This window comes from Crocodylus siamensis, chromosome 3, assembly GCF_052110815.1.
Source record: "Crocodylus siamensis isolate JL-2025a chromosome 3, ASM5211081v1, whole genome shotgun sequence".
Classification (NCBI taxonomy): Eukaryota; Metazoa; Chordata; order Crocodylia; family Crocodylidae; genus Crocodylus; species Crocodylus siamensis.
The window spans coordinates 171,519,990-171,538,602 of NC_143397.1; the positions used below are offsets into that span (position 1 = coordinate 171,519,990).

The 18,613-nt window shown below is 36.4% G+C and overlaps 1 protein-coding gene across 2 annotated transcripts in view; it reads left to right on the plus strand.

Annotated features, from left to right (window-relative positions):
- Nucleotides 1-18,613, plus strand: part of LPIN2 (lipin 2) — a 59,779-nt gene that overhangs the window by 12,376 nt on the left and 28,790 nt on the right. For both annotated transcript variants that reach the window (XM_090039749.1, XM_090039750.1), the window contains exons 2-4: nt 9,494-9,694; nt 14,729-14,824; nt 18,281-18,579. In XM_090039749.1, the coding sequence (XP_089895875.1) occupies nt 9,503-9,694; nt 14,729-14,824; nt 18,281-18,579 (587 nt within the window). In that variant the 5' untranslated portion in view covers nt 9,494-9,502. The remainder of the gene's footprint in view (nt 1-9,493; nt 9,695-14,728; nt 14,825-18,280; nt 18,580-18,613) is intronic.

The window sequence follows — 18,613 nt, forward strand, 5'->3', positions numbered from 1 at the left end:
ATTTATAAAAGGATGGCTTTTAAGGTCATTTAAATAGTTTAAAGTTTGTAACTGTAAAATTTGATAGAAAAAGATGGATATGAAGCTGGGGAGAAAATCTCTGTCTATCCTTCAGCTATGGCAATTGGTGGGAGAGCTGCCGTCAAAGCTATATTTTGCTGACAAAATTTTAAATTACTCTATGTATGCTTTTGTAGTGGCTTCTAAAGTGTTTTGTGTGTGTGTGTTTGTTTGTTTGTTTGTTTGTTTTACTAGGGTTCTAAATCAATATCTTATTTTTCTCCATATCAGTTTAATATACTAAGTAGCAAAACTTTACAGAGATGGATGCTGTAAAAGCCTGTAACATTTCAAATGATTGTCTCTGAATTATAGGTTAAAGGGAAATAGCCTTTCTGATCAATTTGCTTTAACAAAATAACACCCTTTGCATGTGTGCTGTTATACTGCTGTAAGTAGGCCTCTATCAGGTTCCCTTATTTTCACAAATTTAAGGGGGTAAACAGTAGATTTTGCTTTATGGCCATATTTATTTGCAGTATTTCCTATGTCAAATATTTGCTGTCTATGTCTTCAGTTTTACCTGATTATTCACATGCTGGCTTTTAGTATATTTTAGTTTATTACATATGCTGAGACTAGAAAAGGAAAGCCAGGTATTGATTAATTTTTAATGCAAGAATTGAACAGCACAAGGAAAGAGATTTCTGCTTGCAAGGACAATTTACAGAGAGGTTTTTTTAAATTTGAAACAATAAGGTAATTTGGCAAATACTGTATTTTTTGTTGGCTTAAATTAATTAGCACATTTCCCTTGTTGTGGCATATTTAACAGTACTCTTAAAATAAAGAGAAGTAATGTGTTACACATGGGATTTTCTTTTTGTTATTCGTTAATGCATGGTCAAGTATAACAGCGTAATGGCACTTAAAACTGTGACAATCATGTTTTATTTTCTAGGGATTCTTTAAAAGCTGGCAAAAATCCATGGAACAACTTGCAGTATGGTCCCATATTATGCTATCCATTTCCAATCTAGTTTTATTGTTTTTTCCTGACCAGATTTAGCATAGCCTACTTGTTTGCATAATCTTGTTTAGAAACAGGCTGTGCAAATAACAGCAATGTACTCTGTAGCTGTACCTGTACATTTTCAGCAGATAAAATTGCCTCAACCAAATTGGATACAGATTTGTGTGGGACCAAGTCTTTGAGTGGTAATATGTCTTTTAAAACTTGCATTTGCCAATTCTACTTTTAGTGCTAGCAACAGGCATGCTCCTTGACAGCTGGTATCTTTGAACCCTACTGATTTCTGGTTTGTACTAGGGCACCTGATGTTGGTTGAGTTACAGTAGTAACAAGCTGAGTGATCCTAGTATTATGATTCTTACATTTTATATTAGTTGCTGATTCCATGAAATGAAATGAAATATTTCATGTCATGTGATTTGCTGTAATACATGATCATTGCCTATCAGCACAAACACATGCTGAACTACATACATGGTCCTCCTTATCTCAGGGTAGAAGTGGGCTGTGACACTTCAAGCAAATCTTATTGGTGAGGAAGTTTTTATGTCAGGTTTTATAACACAGTGTTTCCTTTTTTTAATCAGTCTACCTTCACAGACAGCGATGATGCTTCCATGTAAGAGATCTTAGAACAGCAAAACTGTTTATCTTGCTTTAAAAATATATTTTGTCTGGTCCAAATAAAGAGAATAAATGTTGGTCTGACAAAGTTATGCCTATCAGTTGGGATATATCTATGTTTTGAAAAGTGAATTGCCTTTCTGAGATGTATTTCTCAGAGATGATTGTTTTTGAAGATGACTTAAGGAGCAATGTGGTCGCTGCTCAAGAAATGGCCCCTTCTAATATCTTGGTGAGTGATTTCACTCTGTGTGCCCTTATAAAATATTTTGTTTCAAGGGTTGTTTTTTTTTAACTTAGATTTTTAACCTTTTTTTTTTTTTTTAGAAAACTTTAATTTAAAATTCAGCAGACTTATTTTAATTTAATCTTTTCTTCTGTAAGGACAGTGTATAGTATAAAGCAAAACTAAAATAATACCTTTTATATTTCATTTTATTTAGTTATGAATAAAAGACCAGTTTTTGCTCTGTACATCTCAACATCTCCAGTTCCTACAGGTCCATTAAATAAATTCCTGTAGATAACTTCCATAGGAAAGGAGATCAAGTGACTGCATTAGAAATCTGACTTTATAAGCAAACTAAATGCAATATAAAGTAGAAATTAGTGGAAAGTTTTAAAACAAACCCCAAACCTTGCAGCTAAAACTTATGTCTGAAGTATGTGATCATGAAACTGAGAGTAACAGTTGAAAGCTGGCATTCCCCCACCTTACTCAAAGCAGACAGCTGTATTTGTCTAGCAACATTAAAGTTGCAATTTTACTCATAGTATGCAGTTTAAGAATGTACCAAGTTCTTGAGTGAGATGCAAATAAAAATATAAATGAGAAACAAATTAGTAATTATAATAAATGGCAATTTGATCTGGTTAAGACAACTGCCTACTAAAAAGAACATTATATATGACCATGAGCAGGTAAATTAGAGAAAATCAAGACAACACTTAATTATTTTCTTTTTTTGCATTCAGCCTCCTTCTCTTAATGCCAACATAACTCACTGAAGTTTAACCTTTACTCAGTAAGAAATATTGTTAATGTTAGCTTTTGAAGATGTCTGATACTACACATCTGATTTCAACAGAGAACTTCATTCTTGTCCTTTAAGATAAGCATTGAAATCATGAGATTTTTTTTTTTTGTATAACTAATAGTTACAGCTGTATAACTTTGAAACTTTCAGTTTCTTTGTAGCAGAAACATCCTTTTGGTTTCTTGCATTTGTATCATGTGAATTGTGTGTCATTAAAACATTTATTAGTATATACTGTTTGTTTGGGAAATTCCAAAGAATTCAAATAGATAACATTACTAAATTAGCTAGGGTACATCTGAACTGTGGTCTAAGTTTTAAGAATGAAGGCTAATTGTCTTTTTGTACTGCACTGATAACATGCTGCAAACAAATGCACAGGAAGTTCTTCATCTTCTTGTAGATGCTGTTCCAGTTAAGTTGCATGTGCTTGCATATAGATCTTCTAGATCAGTTATTATTAACCAGGGTCCTGGGGCACCCTGGGGTTCTGGTAGAACCTTTGAAGAGTCCCCCAAGGAGATAAGCAAGGTGTGAGGAGATAAGCAGATAAGCAACGGCTCTGGTTTGTTCCTGCCTCCACAATCTCCTACCCCAACTGCCTGGGCTCTCTGCAAGGAAGTAAATACTGTAAGGTATACTTACATTTTTAAATGAAGTCGCACCCAATTTTAAAGAAGTTATGAAGGGATCCATTGAGCTTCATGGGGAGTGCTTCAAGTCCAAAGGTTCAGTGGTCTAGATTAAAATATGTATTCATACATACTTTGGCAGATAGACACGATACCCTTCTTCAAGACTTAAGTCAAAACTAACTAAATGTCAGTTTCTTACCTAATGTAAGTATTTAAAAAACTCAATTTCAGCATCCAGTGTCTGGCAAATGCCAGGCATGTAGTTTGAGGTGAATAACTTCATTAGTCATTGTTTGTGAAAATCATTTCCCAGTTTTTTCAACCTTGAAAATTTACCTTTCAGGCCAGTAGAGGATTAATATAAGCTTAAAATTTCCAAATTAAAAGAGTTATAAAATATGCATTATCTACTTCCTTTTCTTAAATATGTGGGCCTATGTTTACAGTAATTTCCCCCCATGCTCTGAACTGATTCTTGCACGCAGTCTTGGTAGAAATAGAGCAAGTGGTTTCAGTTTCTACCTTTCACCGTCATCATGGTGTCTTGCCAGAGAAAGCTCTGAGTGTAAGGCTGAATTTATTAGAGATGCACTTTCTTGTCTTCTGTTTAAAGTTGCATATGTCCCAGTAAAAATATTTTCTGTTTACAACACTGGGCCGATTTCTTAAATGGTCAAAAATCAGTGCCTCCTTGAACTTCTAAAAGTGACAAATACTGTCTTTCTGTTGTGAAATCCTAATTATTGTTTGGCCTTTTAAATTCTGCGCTCTCAGAAGAGCAAGCAACATTGCTGAGTTAACTTGACTCTGGGTTTTACCCAGAAGGTAAGGAAGAGTTTGATTGTAACACGTAACATGTATGTGCTGGATTTGAAGAATAAATGAAAGAAAATATCAGATGACTTGGAATGCTTCATATTCATTAAGCCTAACTTGGCTTTTCCAGGAGGCTCCCAACTCATGCACCACTGTTTAAATACTTGCAATGGAAGTTGATGAAGCAGGCCATGGATATTCTCTGTTTGTACTTGAGGGATCATGAGATTTTTTTTAGCAAATGCCTCTTAAGTCTGAAATAGCTACGGAAGTTTTTACTTGAAAGATTCTTCGCAGTGCTTAGACTGTGGTCAGAGCTGCTTCTACTGTGCTTGAACATCTGTGAGAATTTAAGCAGTGATATGTGATGTTACTAGCTGCAGCAAAGTTTAGTAGTGCTCATATTAGGCTTTTCAGAAGGATCTTCAAAAATTAAACTAATCCCCTCCCTTCCCCCAAACACTAAACAGATGTGGTTTCTCAGGTGTGTAGTGATCTTTTTATCTGTAACCAATCAGATGTGTGTTATTGTTTAAAATATCTGAATTGATAGTTCTCATCATCCTAACCCTAAGCTATTATGTTAAGAGCCTGATTTTAATTTGCAGCCATGCTTTGTACTTGCAACTTAATTGAAAACAAATTGGGCAGTATGTGTAAAGTGAGAGGTCAGTTTTGATACAGACTTTTGTTTTCTTGAGTAGCACACCTATTATTTTGAAAATATAACTATTCCAAGGTGGTGTTACTCCAAGGGAGAAAACTGTTTATTTCTAGAGGAGACTTTCCGTAGCTTTTTGCACCTGAGAACTCTGAAATCCTCTCCTGCTGGTGCTTTCCCTTCCAAGCTGCTTAAAAGTATTACGAGCCAGAAGATCCTATGTTGTGGCATGCTTTTTCATCTCCATATGTCCAAAAATGCAACAATGAGAATCGGTTCCTGCATCCAGCTTCTAGATCCAGTGTTGCTTGCTTCAGAGACCTCCTTGATCCAAAGTCTGCATGTCTAAATATTTCTGGAATGTAGTTACTGTAGCAGTTATGAGAGAGAGAGAGAGTATGTGTGTGTGTGTAGTATATGGTGAGCCTGACTCTATGACTCTACTTCAGTTTTAAGAATTTTTCAAGCTTAGTGTGAGGAGCAATTGACTGATTTCATATACGACTCCCTGCCCCCAAACATTGAGCAGATGCATGGAAACAGGCACTGATCTAAGCAGAAGGATTTTATGCTCTCATGGAAAAACAACTAAGTATTTTTTGTTAAAATTCCTGTTTAAAGCAATTCAGTATTTTGCAGCTCTTTAAAATCCATTTGCTGTTGAACAGACCTTCTTGATAAAATAAGTGGAGTGGCCCTTGCTTCTTTCAGGTCTTTAGGGTTTTTTTCTTTCTTAAGTACACTGTGTATTAATGTTGAGGTTTACACAGTTTCTAACAATTCTTCAGACAGAGTTCTATGGGGTGAGCTATAAGACAGGTCTGACTTCCTGAAGAGTCAGTTTCCACAGGGTTGGAAGACTTACGTGAATATTTTTTAGCCTAGAAGTAAGGGCAGAGGGACCTTACACTAACTGGTTCAGAGAGAGATGAGCTTTAATAGACAATAGCATCTCACAAAGTAGGTTGTATGCCTGTTTTAACCAGTTAATGCCTAAGGTGCTACCTGGCTCTAATTTCTACCTGACTTAAAATTAACAGTTATCCACCTCTATGCCCACTTTTCAGCCTCAGATTTCTTAACAAATAGGTGGAGTTAAATTGTAGAGAAACTGAATGTATTTGTCAGATTTCTGATGAGATTGAATTTGCCTTCTAGCTGCTAAAGTGAAACTGCAAATTCCTAAATATTTGCTTCTCAGAATGTGTTTCAAATTCCATACAAATACGTGTATTTGCAGTAGGGTGGGGAGACGATGGGGAGATTTGCTGTTCTCAATGCTGCCCATTTTCATTGTAAGATTTTACTCATGAAAAACTATCCTTACCTGTAAACCAGTACTGTGTAATCTTGGAAAAAGCTGAAATGTTTCCAAGGTGACCAGAAGCAAAGTATCAAACAGTGCTCTCTGACCCATACAAACAGTCATAAAGTACAAGGCTGAATTGATTCAGTCTTCACAGGTTAGTCTAAACTGCATAGATTGAACCAATGAACAAGTCAACAGATACTTGCTTTTGATTCTGGAAATGTAGCCACATGCCTTTAGTGGCACTGGGAGGGGGGGGTGTTAGAGCATGCCACCCTGCAAGGGGGAGTTTGTGGGGGAGTTGCAAAGCATCCTGGGATGCTGGGAGACTGAGTTATTTTGAATCTGGAGGGGATCTGGGACAGAAGTTCAGTAGATGGATTTAACCTAAATCAGTTGTCTGATGGTGCATCCATCCAGGCTTATCTTAAACTGGTTTCAGCCTCTTTGAGAGCTTCTTAAATGCACTGAACTTCTTTTGTGTTACAGATTTGAACTGATTTCTTCTGATCAGTTACACCAGTTCGTATAATTTCTGTCCCTAGCACTCATGTTTAGTATAAAGTTTTGTTTGTAGAACCATGTCAGCTGTGGATGTGAACAGATTGCATCCCACAGTTGGTGTAGCTGTGTTGCTAAAATTCCCAGCAGCTCTGTGAATGGAACAGAGCTTTTCCATTCATTCTGTTCTTTTGCCTCAGACTGACTTTGTGTTTTCTATCTGCTACCTTTTGTTGTTGTTTCTACTGTTCACTAGAGTCTGAAGAACAGCAATAAAAATGTATAAACTGGTAAATTTTCACTTGACTGAAAACTTAGTGAAACTGTTGAAAAGTAATTGAGAGATTGGATCTCTCTGAAGACTTAAAGTGCTATTTATATGGAAGAATATTTCTGTAAACTGAAGGAATAGAAATTTACTTTTAAGTGAAAGTTGAGGTTATGTAGGAATGATAGCAGTTGCTCTGGATTGCTGCAGATTTGGTCTGGGTGAATTGTGTCCCCTACTTCCCCAAACTATGTGATGTTGATAAGTGAATGCTGGTGTTTTCTCCTGTGTTTTCTCTGAACAAGCTATACCTACTGGTTTAAAAACATGTGTGTACTATCTTCAAGAAGCAGTTTAAGTGGCTGTTAAATGTCATTTTTGGTAAATGTGTCTCAGGGTGAATTTGATTTAATCAAATTAGTTTAAATCACTAACGTAAATCATGGGTCAGGAAGCCTCAATTTAATCATTCTTGTTATTTGATATCCCTTATTCATTTAACTTCTTGAAGCTTTGTACTTTTAGAGAAAGGTGTAATGGCTTGAGTGTGTGTATACAAACTTGCAGAGACGGTAGGGCCGATAAGTAGGTAATCAGGTTGGTTATCTCTTACCTCCATATACTGATTTTAACAAGGACGTTGTCTCTGGAGATGATTAACTCTCCCTATGCCTGAAGAATGGCATTTCTCCTGGAAAGCTTGCAAAGAAAAGTGTTTCCAATTATTTAGTCTCATAAAAGAGAACTGAAACTAGGCATCACAGAGATGCTTAATGGGATTTTTTAGCGTAGTCCCATTGGGTAGAATGGTTCTCTTTCATCTTTGCTAATCTCTAGAGGAACCTCTGGGAAACCCCCTAATGTAGTGCCTGTTGTGACCTATTTATAAAACTTCTAAAAGGGTTCCATGAATATATTGTCTCAAATAGTATACAGTTAGAAGTAATAATTCATATTCCATGATGATACAGAATAATGGAAAGTTAGTTGGAAGGAGACCTCAGGAGGTCATCAAGTCCAACCCCCTGATATCTTTGACCTTTAACATGTTTACAAATAGTTTTAATATGAGATGCTATAAAAAAATAGATTTATCTTAAAAATTAAAAAATATGATTAAATAAAAAATGTGATTTAAAGAAAAATAATCCATTTTAAAAAAAAAAATTATCCACCCTGAATTGTGCCTACTCTATTGTAACGTCACTTTTTTAAAGTTAATTCAGCCATCTCTGTATTCTTGCTTGGAAAGGTATTATTTGTTTCTCTAATTTGTGTAGAATCTTTAGCTTCCCACCCTGTGGTTACTGCTACAGATGAGTTCCAGTGCTTTCCTTCCAGTTTTGCAGAAGTTTTTCCAAGTTTGTAATTTTGTTTTAGAAGTTTGTGCTATATATGGTGAGTTATTAGTAGATGTATGGCAGGAAGCAGGTTAGAGAGGGTAGATTAACTTTGTATGATTATTGTACTATTCTAGTTTTCTGTGTATTATGTAGAAGAGGGTTACACATGTCCTATTCTGTAATTTTTTTTCCAGTTGTGAACTGTATTATTTTGTCTTCAACTAATGCATGAAATTGGGTGACCTTCAGTCTGATACTAGTGGTTTTTAAAATTTTATTACTTAAGTATTAAGTTGAGAACAGAGGAAAAGCCATGCATACTGGGTGCACCCAGAGTTTTCTGTGCAGTATTTCCAAGTTTCATAGATTTCATAGACATTTGGGCTGGAAGGGATCCTGGAGGATCATTGAGTCCAGCCCCCTGCCCCAGGGGCAGGAAATCTGCAGGGGTCATAGGATCCCAGCAAGATAAGCATCCAAATGTGTCTTGAAGGCATTCAAAGCGGGTGCTTGAATCGCCTCCGGCAGCGGTCTATTCCAAACCTTGGGGGCTCGGACAGTGAAGAAGTTCTTTCTTATGTCCAGCCTGAATCGGTTATGGCAGAGCTTGTGACAATTCGATCTTGTCATCCCTTGGGGCACTCTGGTGAACAGTTGTTCCCCCAGATCCTGATAAGCACCCTGATAAACTTATTAGGTGGCCATCAGATCACCCCCGAGCCTGCGCTTTTCTAGGTTGAAGAGTCCCATGGCTCTCAACCTCTCATCATAAGGTTTTTTTCCTGACCTCTGATTATGCGTGTGGCTCTCCTCTGGACTCTCTCAAGCTTCTCCACATCCTTTTTGAATTGTGGAACCCAAAACTGAATGCAGTTAAAAGCATGTTACAAACACATCTTCAGTAGAGATGTTTGATTTTATTAAATAATATAAAGATTCTGTGCTACAGGCTGCATTGGGAATGCATTAGTCATACTGACTTCTACCAGGAATCTAAACATTTGAATCCAGGTCTCTGGACATGGAAAAATGTAATCTGAAATAATCAACCCCCAAGCTACTTAAATCTATTTTAAAGAACAAATGGTAATTTATGGATACTGTAAATATTTTATCTGTCATGCTTAGTGTACTGCTTTGAGAATGGGTTTAAAACTTAGTCACCTCTGTAAGAAGATGCACAATTGAACTCTTCAATAAACTGACTTGATAAATGGCTTATTTTATTACAAATCTAACTTAAGTTTTTCTTGCCTTATCTTGCAGTCTCAGACTATGAATTACGTGGGGCAGCTTGCAGGACAAGTCCTGGTTACTGTGAAGGAGCTGTACAAAGGCATTAATCAGGCCACTCTTTCAGGATGTATTGATGTCATTGTGGTTCGCCAGCAGGATGGTACATTCCAGTGTTCTCCTTTTCACGTCCGATTTGGGAAACTTGGTGTCTTGCGTTCAAAGGAAAAAGTAGTAAGTACAGCAAATGGCAAGTGAAGGCAGAGAACCTGAAACATTGTTTGTCCATTGTACATGTACACCTTGCGGCTCTTCAAGTCAGATTTTTGCAATCCAAAATACATCATTTGTTTTATGATTGCCTAATAAGGAAGAATAACTATACAAAAAAACCCCAGGATTCATGTCAGAAAAGAAAGACATTTTGATAGCTATATGTTGGGCTATAAAAATATATTGTGACCCCAAGATTTTTTTATGATCTTAAAATATTTATGTGGCTATTGGAGCAGGGGGGAAGGAAGGAAGCCACTCAGGGGCTGTTTCCTTTCCAGTAGCTGAAGAGAACTGGTGAAATAATCTGTTTTTCTAGGTTTTTGAGAATACATTATTGCAGGTTTATTTGTAAATAGTGTTTTTTGTCAGTACAGATGAGCTGCGGCATTCTTGATGCTGTGAAAAAGAAAGCATTTTTTTTGCAACATTGGTTACCGCAAGCTGCCAAAAACTGCACCATATTTTGTGTGTTTTTGCTCACAATTTAATTAGGCTTACCAGTTTATCTCAGCTGATAGGTTTTTACTGCTAAGTATTTAGTAAATTTAAAAAATGGCAATTGGCTCAGCTATGCTGGAAATTTGTCATCCAAGAATATTACTAACAGCTTTCTGACCACCTGCGGTCACTGTATTGACTAACTGAGGATGAAGGAGAATCCATCCCATCTCAGCTGGAAGAGGGAACTCTGCAAAATCAAACTCAGGATTAGGACAAGAGGAAGACAGAAAAGTTCTTTAAAAAGCCCTCATTCCTGGTGTAAATAGTTACAAAATAGGTAACTCATTTTAGGGTATGGGCAGATGTGCATATGAAGTGCTTCAAATCTTGCCCCAGTTTTAAGCAGTTCTAATTTGGGGCACTTCAGTACCAGACAAACATGCAGACCTGTCCTCAAAAAACACTGGGAGATGCTGGTAGAATGAACCGTCTCTCTATTATGTGCTGCTTGAGGGTACAAATATAACATGAAGCACTTACCTGTGAAGTGTTCAGAATTATTGCTGTTTAATTTGGGTTATTTTTTTGATACAGTTCAGGCGAGTTTGAAACATTTTATTGCTTTGTGCTACCTGTACTCTCTCTTTTTAAAGCACTCAAGATTTGTAGCACTCAAGTTATGTCTATCCGTACTCTTAGTTGGTGCTAGTTGTAAATTAAAAGTAGCCACCTGGATTTATTGATTTTAAAAATAATGAAGTGGGATAAATGTGTGAGGAAGATGGAATCTACTGCCAGATCCTGTGGTGATACCTTTCATTAAATAAACTGGTTTTGATTTAATTGTTTCTGAGGATGTTTGGGAAGTAAGTCACAAACAGGTACTGACTATATTAAGGAACACCAGAGAAAGAAAGAAACTGGGCTGAGATGTCCTTGATGTATTTAAAAAAAATTATAAATAAAACAGATGAAGAGTGGAAATCTACTCCTGAACTTAGCGTTAACTTTTTTAAAAGAAAGATTGCAATTTTAGAGTGTGCCTGCCTGTATTCCCTTCATTCTTGTTTGACGCATCGAGGTACAGGAGATTCCCCTTTTTTATGCAGCAGTTGTCCCTTGTGGAGCAGTAGCTTCTTTCATTTGGCTTGTATTTGATAAATTCGGCAACACTGAGTGAACTGCTGAGATGCAGGAGAGTTCATTACTTCATGAGAGTGAGGGATACTTGATCTAGAATATGTGGAGTGTCCATTCCTTCTACTTCTGGAGCTTGTTGCAAGCATGTATTATCCTTCTTGTTCGTAGAAAATTAGGACTGGAAGGGACCTCACGAGGTCATCTAGTCCAACCCCCTGCTCAAAGCAGGACCATCCCCAACTAGATCATCCCAGCCAAGGCTTTTGTCTAGCTGGGACTTAAAAACCTCCAAGGATAGGAGATTCACAACATCTCTGGGTAACCTATCCCAGTGTATTACTACCCTCCTAATGAGAAAGTTGTCTGTCATATCTAACCTTAGGCTCCCTTGCTGCAACTTAAAACCATTAATAAAGTGACCAAAACACTGACTTGCATCCATAGATGCTTCTCGAGCAAATCCCGGGACGTCACTTTCCCCCTGTACCCAGCCCCGGCGAGGCCGCAGCCGGAGCACTGCGTCCAGTCCTGGGCCCCAGGTCTGCCCATCCTGCAGGCCAAAAATGTCATGGTAAAGTACTATCACATAAAAGAAAACAATTATATTTGTCTTGTTGCACTCATTTGGTTATCCTTTATAAAAACAGGCCATTTTAACTAATTTTGACATATCTGTTGGGCACATACTAATGATAGGGAGGGCTACTGACCCTGTCATGCAAGTTTTTCAGTGAAGGAAAAGCAGAATCTGCTTGTTATTAACAGTGAACCCATTTGAAAGTGATAGAACTCAAAAAGTTCAGTCATCTTTAACTTTTACATTCTGGACACTGTTCCTTCCTTTCATAACCTTTTGCAATATGACAGTAACACCTTTGGCCCCAAACCAGTAGACTACAGGAAGATGGCAAACTGCTTTGGTTCTCATATTTTTGTCTATAATCTATGTAAAAGGGGGAGGGAGGAGGCAACTTGAAGCCCAACTTTTGCTTTTTAAGTGTTAAATTATGATCTTCCTTTTACATTCATAGGCACACAAAAGGAGTGAGAATTGTATGCAATATCAAAGGATTGAACTGAGATCCGGATTTTCAACCACTACCTATTAATGTTATCTCAAACTTTTATCTCAATACCTTCTTAAGGTTGCAAGGATTGATCATAGGTATAGTTGTTATGACAGATACTAGTTATAAAAGACAACTGACAAGTGTTTGCAGGTAAAGGTAGAGGGCACATTAATGATTATGTAGAGGAAGGAAAGGAGAGAACCTGCTTCAAGACATGCCTGTAACTATTAAACTGACTTTAAATTATGGCTTGAATCTTTTTTTTTTTTTTTTTAATTATGGGTTGTTGCTGTTAACTAATCTGATTTCAGAGACGTTATACAAGAGTCTTATGTTGATTCTAATGTTGTCTTTTCCCTGATTTCCCATAAAGTTGTTTTACAGCTTATACTGTTCAAAGTTCAGTCTTCTGCTCAAACATTTTTGTTACTTCCCCAAACCTATTAATTGTAACAATTTCCTTTGTTCTCACTTATTTTGTAGTTTCTCTATAAAGTGGTAAAATCTACCTAGAGTCCTCGTCTTCTACATTGCTTGAATCTGAATAAATGGTTTGTTGAGCCATTTTCAACAAACAGCTTTTGCTTTTGCTTTAGTAAGAATTAAAAACAATTTAATTGATTATGTTTAAATTGCTTTGGTCAGGTAAATGTCACTAAAAGTAGTATTTTTTTTAAATAGAGCTATTGGTCTTGTGAAAGGAATAAAGCGTTGTATGGTTTTGATTGGTACTAGAATTTGCCTGTATGGGTGGGTCATTGTTGGAGTTATTTGTTTTCATTACAAATCAGTTTCAATACATGGTCTTATGTTAATCTTTGGTACTTTTTTTTTAATTTTAGACTTGATAACACATGAGTTCATTTTAAAATCAATCCTCCTCTTCTTGACTGGCTCTTACCTGCCCAAATGTTAGCCAGTTTACATTCCAAATTTAGGTTAACTACTGTATGGAGGGAGGTTGTTAGCTGTCATAGTCTAAAGTCAGGTAGAAGGCAGGCTAAGAGTGGCAGTTAGCTTAAAGGTGCCACTGTTATAGATGGTTGCTTTTTATTTATAACCTAAAACTTCATTTGATTGCCAACTTTAATATTAGATGTCATGCATTATGTGCACGAAGACTAACATGAAAGCCTGACTAGGACGGACCCATTTTTAAGTTATGCAAACTTGATAATGATATATTCACTTTCTAAATAGTAAGACAAATCCATTGCATTCCCTTATAACACTGAGAATATAACCTTCTGAATTAAATATCTTTCAGATATCATCCTAGGCTCTGATGAATATATCTGTTGCCCATGAAAGCTTATGTATATCTGATTCAGTTAGTCTATAAGGTGCATCTCTACCCTGCCTTTGCCTGACTTCTGGGTAACATGGCTAACTATTGCTATCAGTTGGTTAGACTAAAAGAAAATGTCCACTTGACACAGAAAAGATTCTTGACTACATAATCAATAATCCTTACTGAATATTGAAGTTTACAATTCTGTTTGTATGTTAATGCATGGAATTTACTTTACTGTCCAAGATTTCACGTAAAGAAGATAAAACTGAAATGGTGTTATCTTTATTCCTTTGGCTTTAGAACAGATTTATATATACATCTTTTTTTGTTCTTGTTTTGGAAGTCCATCAGTTTGGAAAAGAGGCCAACTTTTCCTCTCCTGAAGTTATTGTAACTTGGAATACGTTTATGTTCCATTTTACATTGGAGAACGTTTTTCTCTGAAGAACAGAAGCTCTGGAAAGCTAGGAGTCTTGTCTCATCTTTGTAGCCATATGACAGTACTGTTAGAAGCAGAATTATTAACTGAATATTAAAAAAATACAGTCAGTCATAGGGTTGTGATTTCATAAAATAAACAAAGCCTTTAAAAGGCCATTTGCTCTTACTCAAAGAACACCTTCCCTTCATAATTGAGATCCATTCCAGGCCTCGGTTGAGCCAGATTTTAAGTACATGTCTGTCTAACTACAGAAAAAGTTCACTGAGGCAGCTTTGTAGGACAACACAAAGGCCCAAATTACCAAGGTTTTCAGGCCTATGACTCCCAAAACGAACGAAATAAGAATGGAGTCTTGTTAGATTTAGGCATCTGAACAACTTTGAGGATTTGGCTGTCCCTATTCTAGTATAATAAGGGAGCAAGAATGAAGGGCAATGTGGCAAGTCTTTTTAAAAAGGCGTACTGCTGGTGGAGTGTTGTTGGCTTAAAAAGAATGATGAGAGTCCTAATATATATGAGTATATGAGGATTAAATCTTCAGCTCAATATTTGTCTCTCTCTTCACGTGGAGGATGCTCCATGGTAAATTGTTTTTGTTTCCATAGATTGATATAGAAATTAATGGAGATGCTGTTGATCTTCATATGAAGCTGGGTGACAATGGAGAAGCTTTCTTTGTACAAGAAACTGAAGAAGAAAATGTAAGTGTATTGTGCTCTGTGATGTATTGCTCTCATTTCTACTGCAGTGACCTGCACTCCCAGTAGTTATAACTGAAGAAAATCTAGCATTTTCTAGGACAGAATCTTTGTTGTTGATTCATAACATGCATGTACTTGGACAGAGCATTTTATCAAACTCAGTTGTCAGTTGCAGGAAAACTACTGATTCTTTTTTAGAACTATAAAATCATTTGTAACACTTCATCCTGTTTTAGTGCAGTAGGCAATGATGATAACTTTAGGCTGACTTTTTTTTTTTTTTTTTTTTACTATACTTATACAGATCATGTAGTGACTCGCAATCACCTGCTTCAGGTAGTTCTTATCACCAGTGCTGACCTCAGTATCAGAACAATTTGTTTTCTTTGGCAGGATACAGTCCATTATCCTTGTAATGATTTCTTGGGCTTAGAAAACAAGTTAATTTTCTAATATAATTATCTTCTAGTAAATGTACTTCCTTTTGAAATTGTAGGGTTTTCTTGTTGATGCATGTGTAATTGCTGTCTTAGAGCACTTCCTTTTTCAGGCTGTTATTTAGCTGAAGTGCTTGAAATTTATAGCAAACAATATTATATGACCTTATGCAAAAGCTTACCTGAGTTGACAGATACTTTGTGAATGGTAAATCTCTTCCATGGTCACTTTTCAAAGATTAAGGTTTAAATAGCAACATTGCCAGTAATTGTTGTGTAATATTGTGTAATTCTGCAAATCTTAACATTAACTAGTTCTAGGAGAGAGGAATGGGCATTTTTTAAAATTATGAAATGAAAATCTATCTTTGAAAGCAAAGTGATTATGTATCACTCAGAAATGAGAAGGGAAAAACCATTATCAGGATTATCACCCAAAGTAGTAATATGGTAGGGAAACATAATATCTAGGAATAGAAGGGAATCTCCAATTCTAATAGTATCTAATATGACTAAATACAAAACCAAAAGCAATTTTTTGCTGACAGAGCAGATAGATAAGTTGTTAGCAGGAACAGATCAATAATGAGAGTATATGTGTATGAGGGGGGAGAACTAAATGTTTCAAATAGCTATTAGTATATACCAGTACCCATGAAGTTGATGTTGTGAAGAAAAAACCCAGGAATCTTTCATTCTTGTAGTCTCTTGTCTCACACAGATATTAAACATAATTGCTTTGTTTCAGCTCTTTGTTTTCTCATGGCTACTTGTGATCCTTCTTTTGAACTATGCCAGGGTATATTAGAGGCATAGACCACACAAGGATGCTCCAAATGTGTGTATATATATACTATATACTGTATTGAAGTGTAAAGTAGCTCCTTTAAATACAGTAGCTCCTTTAAGAGTGGTTCAGGTTGCTAACACTTTATGCATGTATGAAGTATTTCTGAAATTCCTAGCCTGAAAAGGACAATCAGACTACTAGAAGTAGAGCAATATGCTTATGTGAAATGGTAGGAAAGTCCTTCAAGACTTCTTTTCCCCTTTGGTGTAATTTCCTCTGTTGAAAAATGTGCATGAAGCTGTTTATAAAAGTGAGAGTATCCTTTGTCTAACGCTTCCTGTAAAATGAAAAGTAAGACAAGCAAACTAGTATTGTTTGTAGCTGTTTGTATAAAACTAAAAATGTGTAAATCCAACGTCATTTGTGTATCCTCTTCAAAAATGTCTCTTTCATGTAAAACCCTTTATAACCTTTGAAGTGATCAGTCACTCATTTTGCAGAAATGTTTAATTATTGTGCTTTAGTAAGCCCTAATTCTACTCTACTTTTCTCCCAACCAATAGAACAGATTTTAACTGATTTCTTTTTTTTTTAATGGCTTAGAAAGCTCAAATCTAGCTTTAAGTTTGTACCTAATATTTAAACTGCTACATCAAAAATATTAATCACATTCTGGGTACCACTGATCAGAGGTGACTCTAGCACCTTTTGATTTTTTTATGATGGAGACATCTCTGTAAAGAAGCAGATTTTGGGGCATTTTTTACTTCTAGTATTATCTAGAAGAGTCGGTCTCAACCTTTTTTGTACCAGGACCCATTTGTAAACATTGGCCAGTTCTGACCCAGTGTCCCTTGCTCTGGAACCACTGCCCCACTTCCCAGCCCCACCAGTGTGTGGGGCAGGGTGGACACTAAGCAGCCCCTTGTAGGCTGGAACTCTGCCAGCCTGCAAGGGAAAAGCCAGAGTGTCCCACCTTTTTCTCCTTTAAAGGAGAATCCATTTTTAAAGTTTGATCCATTTTTAAAGTTTGTTCATGACCCTTTCATATATTCTTGCGACCCACCGGTTGAGAAACACTAATCTAGAAAAATACGTTTTCATAGAAACATTACTTCATTTGGATTATTGTTCTATACATACTGAAAAGTGCATTCTTGAGAGATGCTCTGTTGGAACTGATAGCTTTTTGCCCTTATCTAGAACGTCTGGATGTTTAAAATTATCTGGTTATAGGAACCTTCTCTAGTAACTAGCTGAAAATAAACTTGCTATCACTGAAAGGTGAAAACTTAGCTTTGCTTTTTTTTTTTTTTAATTTAGCAAAACATATTGTTCAGTGGAATCCCTAAAATACTGAAAGATTTTACTGAAATACTGTTCTATTTATATTCCTCGTTGCTGGTCAAGTCATTTTAATTCTGTGTGTACTTTCTTTATGAATAAGGAAATAGTAAAATGTTTTTGAGCTTTCTGGATTGACCTCAGTCCCAACCCCACCCCCCTCCCCACATCAGTAATTATCTGCATCATGCCCCGCTCCCTTTTTATTTTTATGTTGTTATCATTTTTTTAGAACACGATTTCTTATTCTACACACCAATGTTATCCAGACACCATTTTGAAAATATAATTTCTATGTAGGTTTTTTGGCTTTCTCTTGTATTGATGAATGCAACTTCATATTTTAATAATAACCTGTAATGCATTACAGTTTTTCTAAAGATCTGTGAATGTCTCATTTGGAAGTGGTGATACAAAAAGGCTGTGGGATATGGACTTTTATGCTTAATGAAAAAGCAATGTTATAAACTCAAAATTTGCTTTACAGCACAACCCTTCCCAGCTTTGATTCAGTAATGTCTAATTCATGAAAACATCCACCAAAACTGGTTGAATCAATGTGAACAATAAGGTGGGCAGTCCCCAAGTCTCAAGTAGATCCATAATATACAAGGAAAGCTTCTTACCTGGTGTAGTATCACGATCAGCTTGGGCACCATGTAATGAAAGATTTTCAGCCTTGGCCCTGTCCGCCTGGGCCATCTTCCAAATTTTTTTTTTCTCTTTAGTGAATGTTTTTCTTTTGACTATCAACCTTTCTCAGTATTGAGCTACTACAGAGTCTCATGTCTAACGGTGAATGAGGACAGTTACTTATAAGCAACAGTTATTCTAGTTGTATGTACATAACAAATGTCAATTCTTACTCCCCACCTTTTTGGTTAGGAAAAAGTTCCTGCCTATCTGGCAACCTCCCCAATAACCACTGAAGATCAGTTCTTTAAAGAGACTGGTGATCATTCGAAGTCTGGTGAAAATGAAAGGACATGTCAGCTATCTGAAGTTCCACACGCAATAGAAATGGAGACTGTGTTCACCCCAGGGTCTGTGAAGAAGAAAAAGCGCAGAAGAAAGAAATACAAACAAGATAGTAAGAAAGAAGATCAAATCTCTTCTGCAGGGACTGAGGAGATCTTTGAAATGGAAATAAGCTCAGATGATGAGAAAGGTATTCAGCCTCTAAGGTAAGCTATTGGAATAGGCTTCTACAATTTGTGG